Consider the following 19,033-nt stretch of genomic DNA (forward strand, 5'->3'; position numbering starts at 1 on the left):
CCTGTGAAGACAAGAGAAGGATTTGCCCCTTAGTGATTCCAGTAATAAAGCCAAAATATGAATCATGGCTTTTTGAAGCCAGCTTAATATTTATCGCTATTTACCATTTTCATTCTTTAGTGCAGTTTACTCAACACTCCTCTGCTCTCAAAGGTAGTTGCTGAATTTTTATTTATATATAAATATACACACGCATTTAATAAACATCATGATTTAGTATTCTGCAAGCTCACACTACAAAAGACTGTTCTGGAATAAATGGTATAATTACATTTCCTACAGTGACCTTGTAATCTCTTGAGTATTTACTCTAGACTAAACAGCCCTATTCAGCTGCCCTGTGTCTGATTGTCGATGAAAGAAGCTTGTTTGACAACTGCTTCTAGCAGAAACATATTTTTTCCATGATTGCATGAAAAAGGTAAAAAAATAACATCACCAGACTAGTATTCCAAGCACAGAGGTTCATGTTAGATCGATGAGTTAATTCTGAAGCCAAACGCCAACAAAAACAATTACTATGGACATTCTGCTGTCATGAACAGCTTTTGAGGTTAATTTAGTGGTACATATACAACTGCAGCCAACTTATACTTAAAGTAACTACATGGTGTATGCAGGCTTCCCTTCTTGTTTCTTCATACATTTTCCATTTTCTTTGCTTTTATAACTCTCCCGAGACCCTTTACAGTTACAGAACCCACACTATACCCACAGGTGGGCAGGCAGGAAGTAAAACTCTGTTTCAAAAGCAGTCCACTATTAATATATTCAATTTCTAATGATCTTGACAGAAGAGCACCATGCAAAACACCATGTACTACAGGGTGTCATTTGAAATGTTCATATGATATTTTTGCCAAAAAGTCGATTTCTTAAACAGTAAGACTTCAGACACACTACAGGCTGATTTCCATTCAGTTGAAAAAAGACAGTGCTTATCTGCCTCTCCTGTATAAACCCTCAGCATTCCAAACCCTTATAACAAAACCTGCAGGATTTCAAATAGTATGTTAAAGCAATATAAACCAGCTCCTAAATCAGCTCAAAATTAACATTGTTTATGAATTGTTATACCTTCCCTTTCCATTTGATTCTGAAGAAGGAAATGCACTAGTTATTCTATTGCATATCCAATATTTAAAATATAGTGTGTTTTCTTCACAAGTCTTTATTCAAAGCTGCTCACTGCAAAGTGCATACAAGTACTTTTTTTTTTTTTTTAAAGTGTGGATACACTGCACAGAAAGGTGTCCAGATACTGTTATGTCCCTCAAAGCATAAATACTCCACCTCCTACCTGCCAATTCTCATTTATCAGCAGCCAGATTCAAAGCTTAATGAAGTCAATCAGAATCTTTCCAATTACTTCAAAGGAATTTTGATAAGGCCCTAGGACAGGAAACTTGTTGCAAATCAGAATGTGTGCCCTGCTAGCCAACAGAATTCCTATAAGAATAAAGGGACAGCAACTGCGAAGTATACGTTTCAAATCAGACCTTCCTTACCATTACTCAATCTTTCGGCTCTCTGATGACTGAGCTGGCTGAGAAACTATATTCTATTCAGAGGAAGCAGAATGAACTTAGTGTTCAGAATCAATGGGCCAAAACAGATCAACTTGAAAAGAGCTGCACATTAGAGTTTTTCTCCCTTTGTAAGGCTCAAAAAATATCTGTATCCCCCCGTCGGATGACAGCTGACGTGAAAAATCACCTGTTACAATTTTTGGAATTCAGAGGCCCTGGTACTCCTTCCAATCAATTCTCAGTTATTTTATTGGAAATTAATGCAGAGACTCAGGTTAAGCAGTTATCAGCAACTGACCTGACTGAGAAGCAGACTAACAAGGATTTAAAAACAGCTCAAAGACTAAGACATTACTAATGCTTCTTTAAAAATCACTCTGATTGACAGCTAAGAAATTATACTAGTCATTTCAAAACAAAAGTTCCAGAACACTACATATGTTTCAAATTATGCTACAACATTGCACAACAAAGAAACATGCCCATGTTTTCTACATGAAATAAAGGTTAAAAATGAAAAGCTACCGAAGTTGTAACAGAGCTGAAATCTAGCCTTGTCGTCATTGGACATTTGAAATAACTGAACTGTTCTGAACTAGGGGGAAAAAAAAAATGGACTCAACCCCATTGTTACACTTACAAAAAAGGTCCAAATCTACTTGCTTTACTATTGTGAGAAATCCCACAGAAGCCCAATCCTGTTTCAATACTTATTGTTTGCTCTTGAAACATCATTTTATGTTTACCTTTTAAAAGTCCTAACGAGGTAATATCAGCCACAATGGCAGTTCACCTACAAAAAAAAAGGGAAAGGCCTGACTTGACCACTGCTCTGAATAATGTGGTTATATTTGAAAACAAATGGCTAGATAAAGGGAAATCATATTTTTCTCAAAACAGATTAAAATCCTTGAATCTACTGTCAGCTTAATTTTCCATGATTCACATATATTTACCCAGGACGCTGCTCGAGACACTTTTAGGGGGGAAAAAAATGATAATTTCCATTACATAGACAATGTTACGTGGGAAAATATAGACATTACGATATTTTTAAACTCACAAGGCCTGAATCTCATTTACACAACAGTTCCAGTACAGCACTCTGGCAATGTAACGAGGCCTTAAAGTAGGTGCAAATGGAATAAAACAAAACATCGTTGTAATCTCAGGCCTCTTCACTCTATCAGAGGTGGTGTAAAGTGTAAATGAGAATGAGGCACACCAGGGATGATGTTTTTAAATTACAAGGCATGAAGTTCCAATTTGTCTCAAGATTTCGAATAATAAGAGCAGATTTTCAAGTTACAGAAATGGACAGCAGTCAGTAGCATGCAGCTCTTCCACTGCTGTATTTAGTGTGAGAACATAATGCAGCAAATCCTGCCAGCCTTAGGTGCACCAAACTGTCCTGATGTCCTTAAAGGACATCAGAGGGACCAAAAAAGGACATAGTTTTGATCCTTAGGGTTTTTTTGACTCAAGTTTACATAATAGCAAAGCTATTAGTACTCTCAGTCAGTGGTATTACTGACATGAGTAAGGGAAGATGATTAAGTCAGTTCCCAGTTTTCGTTTTACTCTTTGAATCTCGACATATTTGCAAGTTATTTTGTAAAATTTCTCTTGATTTATAAGTATGAAAAATCCTGCATATTCCAGGTACCAGGACCCTCAGGCATAAATTCAAAGTACAATCACAAAAACACCCAGTGTCTTCCCCCCACTTCAAAACCAAAAAATAACCAACCAGAAAGAAAATTGTATTTTAACATCTCCACCTTGAAAGCCTATGTAAACCAATGGGCCCTGCAATATTATACAAATGTCAGCGCATCTGGACTATTTTGGACCAAAGAGCGAAAGTTCCCAAGTCCCAAAGGTGTCTCACACAGAACACCATGCTAGTAGTTCTCTCTCCTTTAAATCAAGTGATGCCAGCTTGAGTTTCTCTGTTGACCACAGCCATGCCAGTACTGCATAGGTCTCAAGCAGGGAGGTCTCAAGCTATTTAAGGCTCTACAGGTCAAAACCAACACTTTAAACTCCACCCAGAAACCAACAGGCCACCTATGCATATTGCTGAGCACTGGGGTAGATTTCAGGTGTAAGTGCATTGCAGTCTTCACGGCAGAGGTGAGAAAGCACAGATCACAGTAGTAAGGTCTGCATCCAAAAGCAGTGATCTCAATCCCCTGGTCAAATGGAGATGAAAGAGACTTTTTGAATACTGCTGCTACATGGCCATCTAACAGAAAATGAAGCTCCAACAATACCTTCAGGTTGCGAACTTGAGTAACAAATGGTGTGCACAAGAACTTATTTCTCGGTTGCTTTTCATAACCCATCAGCTTCACCTCATTATTCCTAATTGAGCTTTAGCAAGCTAGCATTCCTTCACATCTCAATCCCAAACAGACAATGGGTAAGGCACTTGGCAACATGATATGGGGTTAGATAAGTCAGAAATATAGAGTTGGGCTCCATCAATATAATGAAGACATGCAGCCCAAGACTCTGCACTAACTCTGCCAATGGTCACCTATAAATATTGAATAGACGAGACCACCAGACAGAACTCAGTGAACTCATGAATGGACACTTCGGAAAGATGAGCTGGTGTTGGCCATTCCCCTCTAGGAATGCTCAAAAGGAAGACATTGAGTCACTCAAGAGCCGTACCACCACCACCACCACATGAAGCTGATACATCTAGGAATGTCAGCATGGACATTTGATCGTTATCCACTCTATGGACGAGCTCATCTGTGAATGACATCAAAGCATGGCCCAGGGACTGCTCTGATCTATCCATTTAAGGTGCTTATTTGGGTCCCACCACCATAGTATGTGATTGCCTCACAATCTTTAATGTATTATCTATACCCAGAACAACAAGGTTCAAGGTGTTCAGAGGTATTCAGATTTGGCTCACCACAAATGTCTGTTTAAATTTTAACCAAATGGAAGATTAAGGATCCAGACTATCGATATCCTGATTACCAGCATCAAGGGATATTTTTTGAGAAAAAGTCCATCGTTACTCTATATGTGAAAGGGTTAAATTTCAGAACCACCAATAGGATTTATGTTCAGTTTTGTTGCTAATCATTTTTACCCGTTTCCCATCTCAATTACAGACCAGCACCAAACACTCATATTTTTATTTTAAGAACACTAAAAACCGGGATTATGAGAAAGGTAGCCTTGCATTGCCAGCAACTGAGATTTCCCAATACTAACCCAACAGAAGAGTAGTCAGGGGACTATCAATTAGCCATTAGCAATGAGAAACTTTAACTCTCATTGACCAAGTTCAATCCTTGTCTGCATCTTGGCTGGAGCAAATTAGAATAGTAATTGCCACAGAAACACACGTAATTTGGGAATATCATCTATAGTCCAGTGATTCAGGAAGCTATTCTTGAGTTGCACCAGAGGGAAAATTATATATATATACATAACATACATACACACACACACACACACACACACACACACACACAGCCATTCATTTGTGTGGAAAATCTATTTCTTAATTATTTTCAGGCTTTTAAAGGAGTTGATAGCAAAAAAACACTTAAGAAGGGGACAAAACAGAAGGAAAAAAAAAGTTGTAGCACTTAGTTACCCTTTTCCTTTGAGAGCCTGAAAACAAAATTTTCAAAAACTATTTGAACACTGATTTCTCCATGTGGCTTGCCCATGTTTGAGAAATGGCATGCTCTGCAGAGCTCATCAGTCCCCACACAATTTAATTATCTGAAGCCTAGTGAGTAATTGGTATAGGACCATTAAAATGTGAACCACCATTTTTTAGAAAAAAGTAACAAGAGTCCTAAAATAAGCTCTGGGAGAATTTATCCTCTTTCTTACTCTTCGTGCTAATCACCCATTTGTTCTCAGCAGACTCCAGCGAACTGCAAAAGGAGCAGCCTTCCTTGCTCTGAAGATTGATGCGAGTGTTGTAGAAAAATATGAGGTTAAGACCAGAATATTTGAAGGATCCAGCCTGTTGAGTGCTTTGAAGGTAATAAACAATATCTTAAAATCAATAAAAGATGCTACCAGAATAAAATGTAAAGGCTCCACACTAGTTTGACAGAGTATTTGCAAAAATCTTGGTTCCTGAGGTTTGGATAAACTGAATTCTGCACGTTTTGGGGAACTGTCCAGCAAGCAATAAATTGCCGTTTTCAAGCTGCAATATTATTACAGGGACAAGAAATTTTGCTGTAGTCTATGACTAACTACAGTGTTACAAAACTGAGAAATTTGAACGGTCAAGTGAAACCTCACTAATTTGCATAGACCAATGAAAATATTCACTTCAGAGGGGGACAAGGAGAGAGAGAGAGAGACAGATGGAGAAACTGAGAATCTGTGTCCTTCTTTTAAATTTAACCTTTGTAATATGGTTCAAGTTAAAAGGGAGCTAAAAGTCTTCAATAGGAGCATGTAACACCATTATGCTCAACTCATCTGCCTCATTCAGCCAGCTGTTTGCAGCTGCTTCTAAGGCCAGCCACGGGACCACAACATATTTGTTAAGCATTTATCATCAACAGATGAGCATGAGTTCATGCAAATACAGAAACAAATATATAAAGGAGTAGGGTACTGCATGGTCTAAGGTGTTAAAAATACCCAGTGGAATGGGATTTGAGGAGTAACAGCAGGGCACATGCAGGATGGGTATATTTGTTTTTAAGTTACAAAAGACCTCTAGATTCAATTGGAGAAACTCACAGTTCCCCCACATGTGGCAGATGACATTCGCCAAATCACTCAAACTCTTTCATCACCTGCATTTCGCAGCCAGGTGGGATTGCATTCTTGAGAACCCCCCCCACACACACACTGCCAGAGTACTCCTACCTCTTCCTGAGCATCTCTGCTAAGTGGGTCTTGCTGATGGTGCTTCTCCAGAAATTAAGCATGAGCATAAGTATTTGCAAGGCTGGGGCTATTGTATGTAACATTAGCAGCTAGACTGAAGCCATGCAGTACTTAGAGGGGGTTCACTTTCCAAGAAGCTGAATTCTCCTGGAACAAGCAATCACACACACAGATACTATGGAGATAGCTATTATAGAAAGATTCCAAGATCTCACTGCACACAGGTTACTCAGGATATATGTTATACATGAAATGCAAATGCCTAGGGGGTTCCCCATAGAAAGACTTATTCCCCCCCAGCCCCCCGAACATTTTCATCTGTAAGAAGGTCCATGGCTGACAGAGCTTCAGAACTCCCCCTGCAGGAGAGGGCCCCACAGCTGTGTTTTGAACAGGTGGTGAATGCTGGCTCCAGCTATGTCTGGGTTGGGATAGCTGACGAATATTTGCTCTGATAAACTTGATATCAGATAATGAAAATGATAGGCATCAGGAATACATGGGAACACAAACAATAAGTGATTCTAGACAAGCTTGAAGGTCTTTCGGCAGCACTGAGTTTTAGATTGCTTATCCATCAGGGCTGACTGTGTTTTAAAACCTTTTTTGAGACCCCTATGCCCTCCCAGGATGAGGAGTGTAATTTCTCATCTGAAAACACAACGGCACGTGTTGGCAGTGCCCATTGAAGTAAACTGGAATCTTTCCTTGGATTTCAGTGAGCTTTGGATCAGGCCCAAGATGCATACCAAAGGGTCCCTCCCAACTATACTCTCTCATTGGTATTTTGTTTCTTCCCCCCTGACATCCTGCATTTTCATTGTTCTGCAATGTGTTTTCTAGAAGTAACAAGGGTGCACAACCTTGAAGTCAGCCAGACCCAGCTCAATGACACTATCCATCTGGCTGGTTGTCTACGTGTTTAGCGGGTGTTCAGCTACTAACCTCTTTAGCGGTGAGCTGGCATGCCTCTATTGTGCTATTCAGTCTCCATTACCTTGGAACACCAGGCTCCTAAGTTCCCTTCCAAACATGGCCACACACTGCAATGCAGCCAAACTGCTGGGCCAGCCCTGCATTATACTTTGACAAAGTTAAGCTCTATGCTTCATTTCTCACAAACGTTATTTAACTGTAGATGGCAGTCAGTGAATAAATCTACCCTTTTTCATGGCAAAAGGCCCAGCTTTGATATTTTTACTGGCTTACTGCTGGGTAAATTATGCCCCGATTTTTTATTTATTTACTCTTTAATACAGTGCAACTGAAAATGAACAGCTACTTCACTACAGCTGCCAACGACAACCTTAAAAACACTAATGCAATCCAGTTTAGCTCTCCATAGATCTATAAAGGCTAGAGGACCAAAAAATTTTAGCTTATCCACCCAAACAAAACGATGGTTGGGCAGGAAGTCTAATATTTCATTAAGATACTTTTAAAAAAAAAATCTATATGCTGCTGGCAAAGTGAAGATGGTAACATTCCCAGATACAATGCCATGAAATGAAGATTAAAGTTCTAATGTGATACTTACCCTAGCCTTCCTAGAAGTTCAGTCTCTGGAACTTGTGGTCCATAGGTCTCGACTTGCAGTGGCTGATACTCATACAGTGCTTCCTCCAGTTTTTGGATGGGCGCTAATGAAATATGCTGAGTCTGTTGAAAAGGAACAATGAATCTTTAAAATGTGCCATAATTTTTTTGCTGGTTCCTTCACGGAGGTTGGGAGGGGTAAGTTTGCACTTAATGTGATGTTCAGTCCATCTTTAAACAACATATTGTCCATTATATTAGCCATTTCCTGATGGTTATTTTAATTCTTTACTGGACCTACAGTATGGAACTAATGTTTTGTTAGCTATAATTCTTTAGAGGGACAAGAGGAAGAGCTTTAGTGAAATCAGTCTTACCATCAAAGATAGTGTAGCGGCTTCCAGACTCTCTGGTGAAATTACGTAAAAATTTCACTTATCAGAAATAATATCAAACAAATGTCTCTGAGCAATTGCATTAGATTTTGTAATCAATGATTTCCTGAAAGCCCTAATTAGAAAGGGAAGTGACTTTAATTTCTCTCTGAAGGGCTTTCTAAGCTACCATATATAATGGCTCTCGTGATAGACTTTTTACAATGGAACACAACTAATTCATTCAGCAAACTCCCATTTGTTCTGTAACTAAAATATAGAAACACGCAAATATAAAATTTTAATTCCAGATGGTACTTTTTCAAGGCCTTCAGACCACAGAGAAACAAACAGCTAGAATTCCTTTTAAAGCTCCTAACACTCCAAACTCTCAAAACAGGAGATTTGGGGTTTGAAAGGAGAGTCAAAGAAAGGAGAGTCAAAGAAAGAGATAGAGCCTAGTTAGCAGATGTTGCTGTGTGACGTTCGCCACGGATTTGTTGATCTTTCACAGAGTTTCAATTTTCTACTTTATTCTATGGTGCTGACAAAATTACCAACAGCAGAACAGAGAACACTACGATACCCCAAGACAATCTGAGTACCCATTAGGAAAACGGTAGCAGCGTATGTGTGCTCACTTTAAGACAAAAGTGTTGAATCTTTACATAGGGTTAGGCTGTGTGACTCCCACTGGCCAACGCTTACTCAATTCAGTGGATTCAAAGGCACTACTCATGTAAGTAGCTACTCACCAATGGGCACAAGGGGCTCACAGCCTGGCCCATCATGTTAAAGTTAACTGAGGAAGGCGTGGAGGATGTCACGCGTGCGTGTAGTCCAGGTACAATGGCCTCCCTGAATTACAAGCTTAGAAGGCTTCGCTCAAACATACAGAAGGCAGATAAGACAACTGAGGACCAGCCGGTCAGGAGAAATACTATCAGTGATACAGAAAACTAGCCAGAGCCAGGGGCCTTCCAGTTTGGTTGAGATGTCAATGGAGGTGAAGTTTTCTACTGAAAATGGATTATGCATGTGATGAGAATGGATCATTTCAATTTCCTTCTCTCTGCACTGCACAGACGCATAGGGGCATTGCTAAGGTGACAGCTTGCATAGTTCAGGCACTTTAAAGGAGAATTTACCATGAGAAATAAAAGTTCTGAAGTTAGACACTATTCAATCTAGCTTTCATACTGTTATTTCTATGTCAAAAACACCAATGTTAAAATTGAGCAACCAGTCACTCAAAGAAATCAGGAAATGCAAAAGTAAGGTTGAAACTTTAACTGTACCTCACAATATTTTAAGGCATATACAGTGTCTCAATATCATCTGAAGTTGTCAATTAATACAACACATTCAAGTGTTCACTACTTTTATATTTTATAAAAAATTGCTCTCATCGTGTGACACCCATTATGGACTCTGCACTTGGAAACCTTTAGGTTTAAAAATTCAACTCCCGTCCTAGCTGTGCTGTTCAGTCACTAGATATTAGACTACTTCCGCTGTATACACTGCGGGTTTCCCACCAGCAGCTTGGAATAACCTTTCCCTTTGCCAGTCAGGCACCATCAGAACAGTTACAGCCTTCAAAATGTGAAAGGCCTGAAATTATAGAAAAAGCTTTTGTAGCCAGGCTACTGACTGCCCCCAGGTAGTTCTGAAATTTTTAGAAAACAAAAACACTGAATTTTTAAACTTACCATTGTCTCTGCATTTCTTTTGCTGTGATTAACCAGGCTGTGTGCAGGGAGCTTCTGTGGACTGAAACATCTCTGTCACAATATACTCAGAGTAGCAACCGTGTTAGTCTGTATCCGCAAAAAGAACAGGAGTACTTGTGGCACCTTAGAGACTAACAAATTTATTAGAGCACAAGCTTTCGTGAGCTACAGCTCACTTCATCAGACTGCATACATCCGATGAAGTGAGCTGTAGCTCACGAAAGCTTGTGCTCTAATAAATTTGTTAGTCTCTAAGGTGCCACAAGTACTCCTGTTCTTTTAACAATATACTGAATTTCAGAATGGAAAAGTAATATTTTATGCCCTTGAAACTTCCACACAGATTTTTTCTGTGCTCCTTATTTGAGACAATAATCCTGTAACTTGTCCTATTCCAGGCCCCTCAACCGGCTGTACTACTGCCATAGCTCACTCACAGTGCAGCCCAAACCTGAAACATACCTTATGGTTGATGTTTGGAGAGGGCCAACAACCAGGTCTAGTACCAGAAACAGGGGACTTACAGATAAAGAAAAGGCCTGGCAAGAGGCAACAGGAAAGCTGAGGCTGGCCACACAGCTTGAGGACAGGGTTTCAGCACAGGAGCAGACACTTGGCTTTGCAGTTCTGGGAACAGGAACGCTGGCTAAGGATTTCAATCTGCCAAAAGTACATTCAACCACCATTCTACACCTGTTCAGAGTGTAATTAAACCATCTTTTGCCAGGGCCTCTGAAATCAGGGCACAGTTTTGTAAGCCAGGACAAAAGGGGGTATGTGGGCTCCTCCAGAACAACAGTGGGGACAGTAACAACACTTATTACAATATCATTTGGTGGCAACAGTGTCCTAGCCTGTCCATTAGCGTAGACTCCTAAGCAATGAAAAGCCCTGGCATCATTAACTTTCCCAGTGCAGCACACATTGGCATTCACAACTTGACCTGTGGTCCCTGTCAAAGGGCAAGCGTAAGCAGATTTCGCGATAGCAGAAGGGAGTGTGGATATGGTTGGTTTGACTCGGGTCTGCATGTTGTAGTGTGGACATCAGAGCCCCAGGTTCAAGCCTGGGTTAGAAAATTCTTAATGTAGAGTTAACAATCAATCAGTGTAGATGCTCAAGCCCCAGGTTCTCTAACCCACGGTCAACTGACTCGAGTCCCACTAACCATGGGCTTACGTTGCCATGTAGACATACCCCAATGACCAGCTCAGATTGCAAGGCAGAGGTTGGGGCCACATCTCTGGAGGGGGTTTTTGCACATCTCCACATCTCTGGAGGGGGTTTTGTTAAGGTTGCCACTGGTGCACTCCCAACACTAGCCTAATGCTAACTGCTCTGGGACTGGCTAATGGAGGTGAGGGACCACACAGGAAAGAGCAGTGCTAGGCTGAGTCAGGCTTCCTCCTCCTCCTCCACCCACTGTGCTGCTGCAAAAGCCCATCCTCCTTTTTGTCTTTGCTGTAATTGGTAGCATAGGGTATCTGTGTTTCATCAGGCTTGGTCTATGGAGTTTCACAGGTTTTAGAGGCAAGAAGAAGGAACCATTATGATCATCTGGTGTAACCTCCTGCATCACACAGGCCACAGAACTTCAACAAGGGATTCTTGGATGAAGCCCTGTAACGTGCAGTTGAGCTAGCGCCTATCTTTCAAAAAAAGATCTGCCCTAGATTCAGAGACTTGGTAAAGTACTTGCTACCTCCCTAGGTCAGTTGTTCCAATGGTTAATTATCCTCACCATTAAAAAACAGTACCTCGTTTCCTATTTGAGCTGTCAGGCTTCAGCTTCCAACCACTGGCTCCTGTTACGTTTCTCTCTGCTATACACTTTGGATTAGGGTGTGGGGTGGTTTGGTCCCAGCCGCTGGGGGCCAGCAGGCACCTCTGCACATGAAGGTAACTGGATGGGTTTGCATTGTGCAAGTACATCTGGACATTGAGGCAGCTGCACAACACAGTTCATTTGCTTTAGCTTCCCAGGATTACAACTTTAGGTGGTGGGTCTTGGCAGCATGGGATAGACTCCCCTCAGTAACAAGAAAAAAAAAACCCAGAAGCTGGGTTTGCTGGCGCTCCTGACACACAGATGTTGGGAGTTTGGGTAATGTCCTTTTCCTGCAAAGTGGGTATTAGTCTTCCTTCACTTGGGAACGGGCTAGATTTGCAGGGAGGACCTGGAACACATAGGAGGGCTAGTGGTTATCTCATGAATTCATCTGCACGGGGCTGTGGCCACATTCAGGCCTTTAGGCAATATAGGCTCCAATACAGGCAATACAGGACCAGGAATATTTGTGCTTTGAGCATCAATAAGGTATGCTGGGGGAAGGAGCAAATTAGGAGTTTGGGACAGCTGTGACCTTCTTCCTTTATACTGCTGGTGGGACAAGTTGCATTTAAAACGTATCTTGCCCAATTAAATTAAAAAGTTTAATAAAGCAGCAGAGATTTGGTCAATTTCACCTTAATCTGGTCTCCAGCCTGACTGGCCCCTATGCATTCACATTATCGTCATCATGGCAAATCTCAAAGGAACGTGGCCTTCTTGCAAATCAAGCCCCATGTGGTTCAATCACTGGCAAAGTGCTCAAGGCAGTCTGATTGTATATTCAGTTTATGTTCATCGCTGGCATTCTTGTCGCACCTCCAAAGCTTTTGGTGCCCGTGTGCTCGCCGGCTGTGTAGCAGCATTCCTTGGTGCACACACTTTGGAATTCACTGGTCTTCCATTCTAATAATAGGTCCATACCCAAGAATACACTCATGACAGTGTCTTGTTGACATTGTTCAGTTTGGTGAACTGCTGTAGCTGACGGCAAAGCTGGTCGGGCAAGAAGGAGCACACACTAGTTGGATTATTAACCCAGATGAAACTAAATCCCTGATCATTACTATCAAACACCCTTCAGACCAGATTACACCCAGCTCAATATTAACCTGTCTGGATGGGACATCAAGTACATGGCAACCGTCAAATATTTGGGCTGGGAGACAGAGCTAGATGATGCTCAAAGGGGGTCGGGAGGAGAAGGAGACAGCCATTCATGAGAGAAGGTTAAAATGGAAGCCATTATGCAACTTGATAGAGATCACTAGAGGCACACACTATTACTTAGGGCTTCTACAATGCATTACAAATGCATAGCACTTTACACTTCTGAGAGGTAGGGATTTTTAAATTTACTATACTCCACTTAGAGGACAGGGCCTGCCTTTTTCAGCATTAGGAGGAGTTTACGACTGAGCTAAAACCAGACTGAAGGTAGTGGGCTCCAAGATTTTCTTTTTGCATTGCTTTATCCTGACAGATCTAGAATTTGATTTTGTGGTCATGGGTAAGTGTTTCTAATTCCCCTTGGATGCTGTAATGTTTGTGTACAAGAAGCAGACAGTATCCGAATGGTGAAAGAAATGGCTTCCAAGAACAAAGACAACAGATATTCCTGTCTCCTCTCCCCACCCCCGATCTTTCTGGCATATTCCTTCCGTTCCGTCCCGTCCCCCCTGCCCCCTCAGTTTAATTTAGGCACTGTGGCTGTCCATTATATTTTGGAGTTTACGGCACCACAAAAACATTGTTAATTAGAATTAAGATGCGTGTTTCATCCTCATAACTTTGTTTATGTAAAAGTTTGCACAGCAAGGGATTTGTGTGCAACTGATTAACCTAAAACATACTGTACATGAATAGACAGAGACACAGGATCAGCTACTTTTAAAATTAATGTCTTTTCTTATGATACTTAATAGCAGATTTAATAATCCAATTTACTTTTTGCTACACTAGATACGCTGTTTACTTAATGCATTTCTCTGTTTAGACAATAAAAAAAGACTTGTCAGTTTCTCTCTCAAATACACTAGCACAATGCTGCAACATCTGGGTTACAGACAGTGCAAGGGGAATATTTCTGTTTGCAAAATGGTTGTTTTTACAAAGCCTAAACCTTTGATGAATGAGACCTAATAATCTCCCTTTGCTGTCATACAAGCAGGGTGACCAGATCTTGGAAACAGAACACCAGTACACCTTCTGTAATATGGCTGGGGACTGGGCATTTGACAATTACTGAACAAGTTGGTAGTTGCCTATTAGTGTACCAGTGCTGGGGTAGGAGCACTTTAAGAGGATGTGAGTTCAAGATACCCGCACTTCCTATCCCTTGGTCTCCCAGCTTCCTTGTCCCCAAAACTCCACCACATTCCCTAAGCCCTCAGACCCTGCCTGCCCTTCACCATTTCCATCCCCCTAAAGCTTACCAAAAAAAAAAAAACATCAGAAAAAAGAATCAGAGCTGAGGTTAGCAGAAACAGATTTAAAACATAAGGAATTTCTTCACACAATGCCCAGACAACCTGTGGAACTCCTTACCTAGGGATGCTGTGAAGGCCACAGATATAATTGGATTAAAAAAAGAACTTCATTGAGGATAAATCCACCTACGGCAATTAGCCAATACGGTCCAGGATGCAACCCCGTGCTCTAGGTGTCCCTAAACCTCCGATTACCAGAAACTGGGACTGGATGGCAGGGGATGAATCACTTGATTGCCCTGTTCTGTTCATTCCCTCTCAAATATCTGGTACTGGCCACTGTTGAAAGACAGAACACAGGGCTAGATGGACCATTGGTCTGACCCAGTATGGCCATTTTTATGGTTCTTATCTTTCCACTGCCATGAAGAAGAGAATGAAGGAGGAAGACAATACCAGAGACCACACAATGAATGCATCTGTAGTGGAGAGAGCAGAGATCGATTATGTTGCAGATATTTCCAGTAGTTGTAGCAGAAACCAAGGTTGCCGGGGTCATTAAAGCTTGTCTCAACAGTGCACATTTTTGCATTAGCACATGGTTGTACTAGATGATGTAACAGGTCTTTTCACGCTTTAATTTCTATCTGTCCAGGTACGTACTTACTTACGTGGCCCCTCTATTACCATATTATCTGAGTGCCTTCCATGTATTTAATAATGGAAAGAGTAATCTACAATTCTATGTGCTAGGTCTTCTTTAGTCAGACTGCAATACTGTTATGCACACTGGTAGCTGAAAGCCCAGGCTGTTGCATGGGTGTAATTTATAAAAATCACATGAATTTAAAAAAAAAAAAAAAAAAAGCCAAAAATGGCTCAGAACTTAAAAACTAGACAGTAACAGACCATGAATCCCAGTGATGATTCAACCAGGTGCTATTCTAAACAAAGAGCTCCCAACCATGCTCCTAGCTGTTTCCATCATATCACACTGCCTCTACAGACATAACAGACTTCAGAGTGACAATCCTGGAATTTTATTATATAGATTCCTTTAGCCACGAGGTCACTCCCCTCCAAAACAATCTATCTGGGGTAAGGAGTATGCTGTGTTTGTTGAAAGGAACTTAAGGAGTCTCTAAGGCTGGAATATTATTACTTCTATTACAGCAAGTCCTGGAACCCCAGTCAAGGACGAGAGCCCCACTGTTCTTGGCACCATACAAAGCAATGCAAAAAACAGTCCTTTTTTGATACATTATCACATAATATTGTAATTATCCAAACACTAAGAGGCAAAATTTAAAAAGAATACCAAACTATTGTAGATTTCACTTACTGGCTATCTTTGAGAAGCCATTTTACTTTTAAGTTCATAGAAATATGTAAGTTTGAAAAAGCTGCTTTGGTGCAGGAGAATTTCTGATGGAACAATGTTCCTGTAAACGTTTTAGATATTCCACCCTGAACCAAATAGCTAATTTTTGCAGTTTCCTCCCTATCCCCCTCCATCATCATTGACAAGTCCATGTCAACAGGGCTGATATAGCTTTCTAATTCTGATTAACTACTTTGTTTGGCTACAGTAATACACAGGAAAAGGAGAGTGAACCTGATAGATTTGGAGGGCTTGGTTAATATTATTTTAACCTTTACCCTCCCTGTCTTCCACAGCCTTTTTAAATAAACACGAAGGATGTCAAACTAAAATGCATAATACCGTTCCCAGGTTTACAATTCCTATACCAATGAGGTATTTCCAATAGGACTCAAACATCTGAAACCCACAGCTCTTTTCTACCCACAGCTCTTTTCCACCCACATCCTTTGAATTCAAGAATAAATCTGATTTCTTCACCAAATTATCACAACTTTTAGAGAGACAGCCCAGCAGCTGCCATGTAAAAGAACCAAGGAACTGATCCAAAGGCTGTCAAAGTCAATGGGGCGCTTTCCACTCATTTAACAGGCTTTGGATCAGATCCCAGGTGGCAGTACTAGTTTTAAGGCTCAAGTGGCTCATGTGGAGAGGAGTTCAGACATGTAGAAAATAAAGCTGATCACGTTTGGACATTTACTGAGAAACAATAAAGTAGACTTGAGTTTTGAAATCCAAACAGCTTTAGAAAACACGATTTCACTAGGAATGGCTCTAGTTCTTCCTTAGAGAATTTCCAGCAATTTAGGAGAAGATCAACAGTGCCGAAGAGGGGCTATTAATGAAGATGGTTACATATGTGATTTAGTATGTGCAAATAGGTATCTGGAAAACTAACCACATAGTGACTTAGGCTCAATCACATGCTTGCTTGCTTACTTACTTCTGAATTTTCCTTCTGCAATATCCTGACATAAATAATTATCTGACCAGACATTTCTTAAACGCCTGCCAAAAAAGCAACATTTCTCTAATCTCTCAGAAGAAAGCATATGTCCATTTTATAAACTGAAATGTAAAAGTCTTTTGGTTTTGAGCCAGTATCAGGATTTAGTGATTACTCTACAAGAACAAATTCCAGTCCTTTCTCTCTTCACACCAATACTTCAAATTGCCTGTTTGTTACCATTATCCACAGCCCTGGCCACTGAAACACAGTGGTGATTTTGAGGAAAGCTCGTGGGTGTTTGTTGGATTAAGCCACTCATTCATTTTCATCAGCGACTCCAGGGTTCCGACAAGAGTTGTCAGACTCTCCCTGGAGTCCCCGCTAGTGTGTACTGTGCTATTATCTGAACAAGACAGCATTGTGTCTGAGAAAGAATAAAAACACATTTTATGCCACTTCTCAATAACCAACACACAGGTCATCACTGTATTCTTTACCACTCCGCCCTCCAACTCTCTTAGCTGAGTCTCCCATCCATGGTCTCAAGTCCTAGGATCTGCTTCTTTTCTGTGCAATGATCCCTCCGTATAATGCATCCTATTATATGTGGAACTGACCTGGTCATTGCAGGACCATTGTTCTACTGCCTCTCCTACCCTGGTTTTTGAGGGAGTCTATTGGAGGGACAAGCATCTTACCCTAAACTTCACCCCCTTTGATATATTTGAATAGAAGGGTACAGTCTCCTCGCCCTTAAATTGGCTGCTAGGAGTTACTCATAGCGCCTTGCGGAAGCGACTGTCACATTTGCAAGCCTCAGGCACCGACTCACACTTCCTTTTTCCCCATTGTGGCCTTACAGGTGTTGAACATTACTTGTTCAGGCTGAAATGCCATTTTTCAGAGATTCATTCGGTCTTCAGTAAAAAACAAAGTCATTTTCAATGTGTTATTCTATTCCCCAATACTACCATGCTTTGTTCGGAATAACAGATGAAGTAAAATTAAGCAAACTCAGGTTGTGCTTCTACAATCAGATTTACCAGTGTGGACTCCTGATGCCAACGGGAGACACATACATTCCACTGAGGCTACACATAGGCACAGGGATCTGCGTTAGCAATCCAATTGCAAAGTTGAAAGCCTTAATGTAGTAAAATTGAAGTTCTACATTATCTTAATTTGGACAAATGAAAATACCCACGTTAAAGGGCCAAATTTTCAGAGAGGTATCAACCCAACTTGCCTTTACACACAAACCACCTTGCACATGGAGTTTTTGCATATAACCATCACAGATTATAGCATTTAGTACACAAAACTCATTTGCAATCAAAGTGCACACACAAATGGAGTTCATGCATGTTAATTTCATCTAGATCTTGCATTTAAAAAAAAATGCAGGTGAACAAATCAGGGCCATGTTTTGAAAATTTAGCCCGAAAGTTCTGATAGCTAAAAAATGTGTACTAATAGTAGGGGGGTGGGGAGGAGCTACATGTAGTTGTAGTAGACAACATGGATCCACCCAATACTGCCTATATTCAATGAAATTGGCTTAAGTCTTGGTCCAGATGGATTTACCAGTGTTCTTGTTTTGCTACAGTACAACTCTTTGCAGAATACTGTATGCTGACACAACATTTCAATTATAGGACTATAGTATTTAGGATTTCCTGAAGGAAGACGAAATATGCTCCCTTCAGCAGAAAGCCTATGCTTATGAATAACACAATGCAAACATTCTGACATTCATAAACAACTGTATTACGCTGTCTGTATTTTCCCCCTCCCCCAAAATCTCCACAACTATCATAAAATCATAGAAATGTAGAGCTGGAAGGAAACTCAAGAGATCATCTAATCCATAACCCTGCTCTGAGGCAGGATTAAGTACACCTAGAAATATATATCTCGAAATACTATGAAATATTGCTGTTAAGTTATATACCATATGATGGACAATTTAAAACCCCTCCTTAAAACAAGGAGATGAAATAGAAAACTGAACTTGGTCTTTAAAAGGTTAGACACTCAGTTTGTTTGAAATTAAGAGACCCATAGACATTCCCTGCCCTGTTAAATTTACACTCTGAAGCAAGACAAACTGTAAGTAAAGATACAGAACAATGCCTCAGGAGAGTGATGGTGTAGGGGTTATTAAGGGAGAGAAGAAAAGAGTGGGGGATTCCTGAAACAAATGCATTTTAAGGAGGCATTTGGTGGAGGTAGAGAATGCATCTGGCAGAAGAAAGGAAATAAACAAGGCAACTGCTATGGTGGATGGGGTCAGAATGGAAAAGAACATGCAGCAGAGTGAGAACAGGAGACAAAAGGAGGAGGAAAGTTAAAGGAATGGGAAAAACAAAGGGAGC

At 40.7% G+C, this 19,033-nt stretch overlaps 1 protein-coding gene across 2 annotated transcripts in view; it reads right to left on the reverse strand.

The window, feature by feature from the left end:
• The window catches only part of MNAT1 (MNAT1 component of CDK activating kinase), a 198,300-nt gene that overhangs the window by 55,502 nt on the left and 123,765 nt on the right, over nucleotides 1-19,033 (reverse strand). For both annotated transcript variants that reach the window (XM_084629981.1, XM_084629982.1), the window contains exon 7: nucleotides 7,966-8,087. In XM_084629981.1, coding sequence (XP_084486107.1) covers nucleotides 7,966-8,087 — 122 coding nt within the window. The remainder of the gene's footprint in view (nucleotides 1-7,965; nucleotides 8,088-19,033) is intronic.

The sequence above is a fragment of the Lepidochelys olivacea genome, assembly GCF_965140295.1.
Source record: "Lepidochelys olivacea isolate rLepOli2 genome assembly, chromosome: 6".
Classification (NCBI taxonomy): Eukaryota; Metazoa; Chordata; order Testudines; family Cheloniidae; genus Lepidochelys; species Lepidochelys olivacea.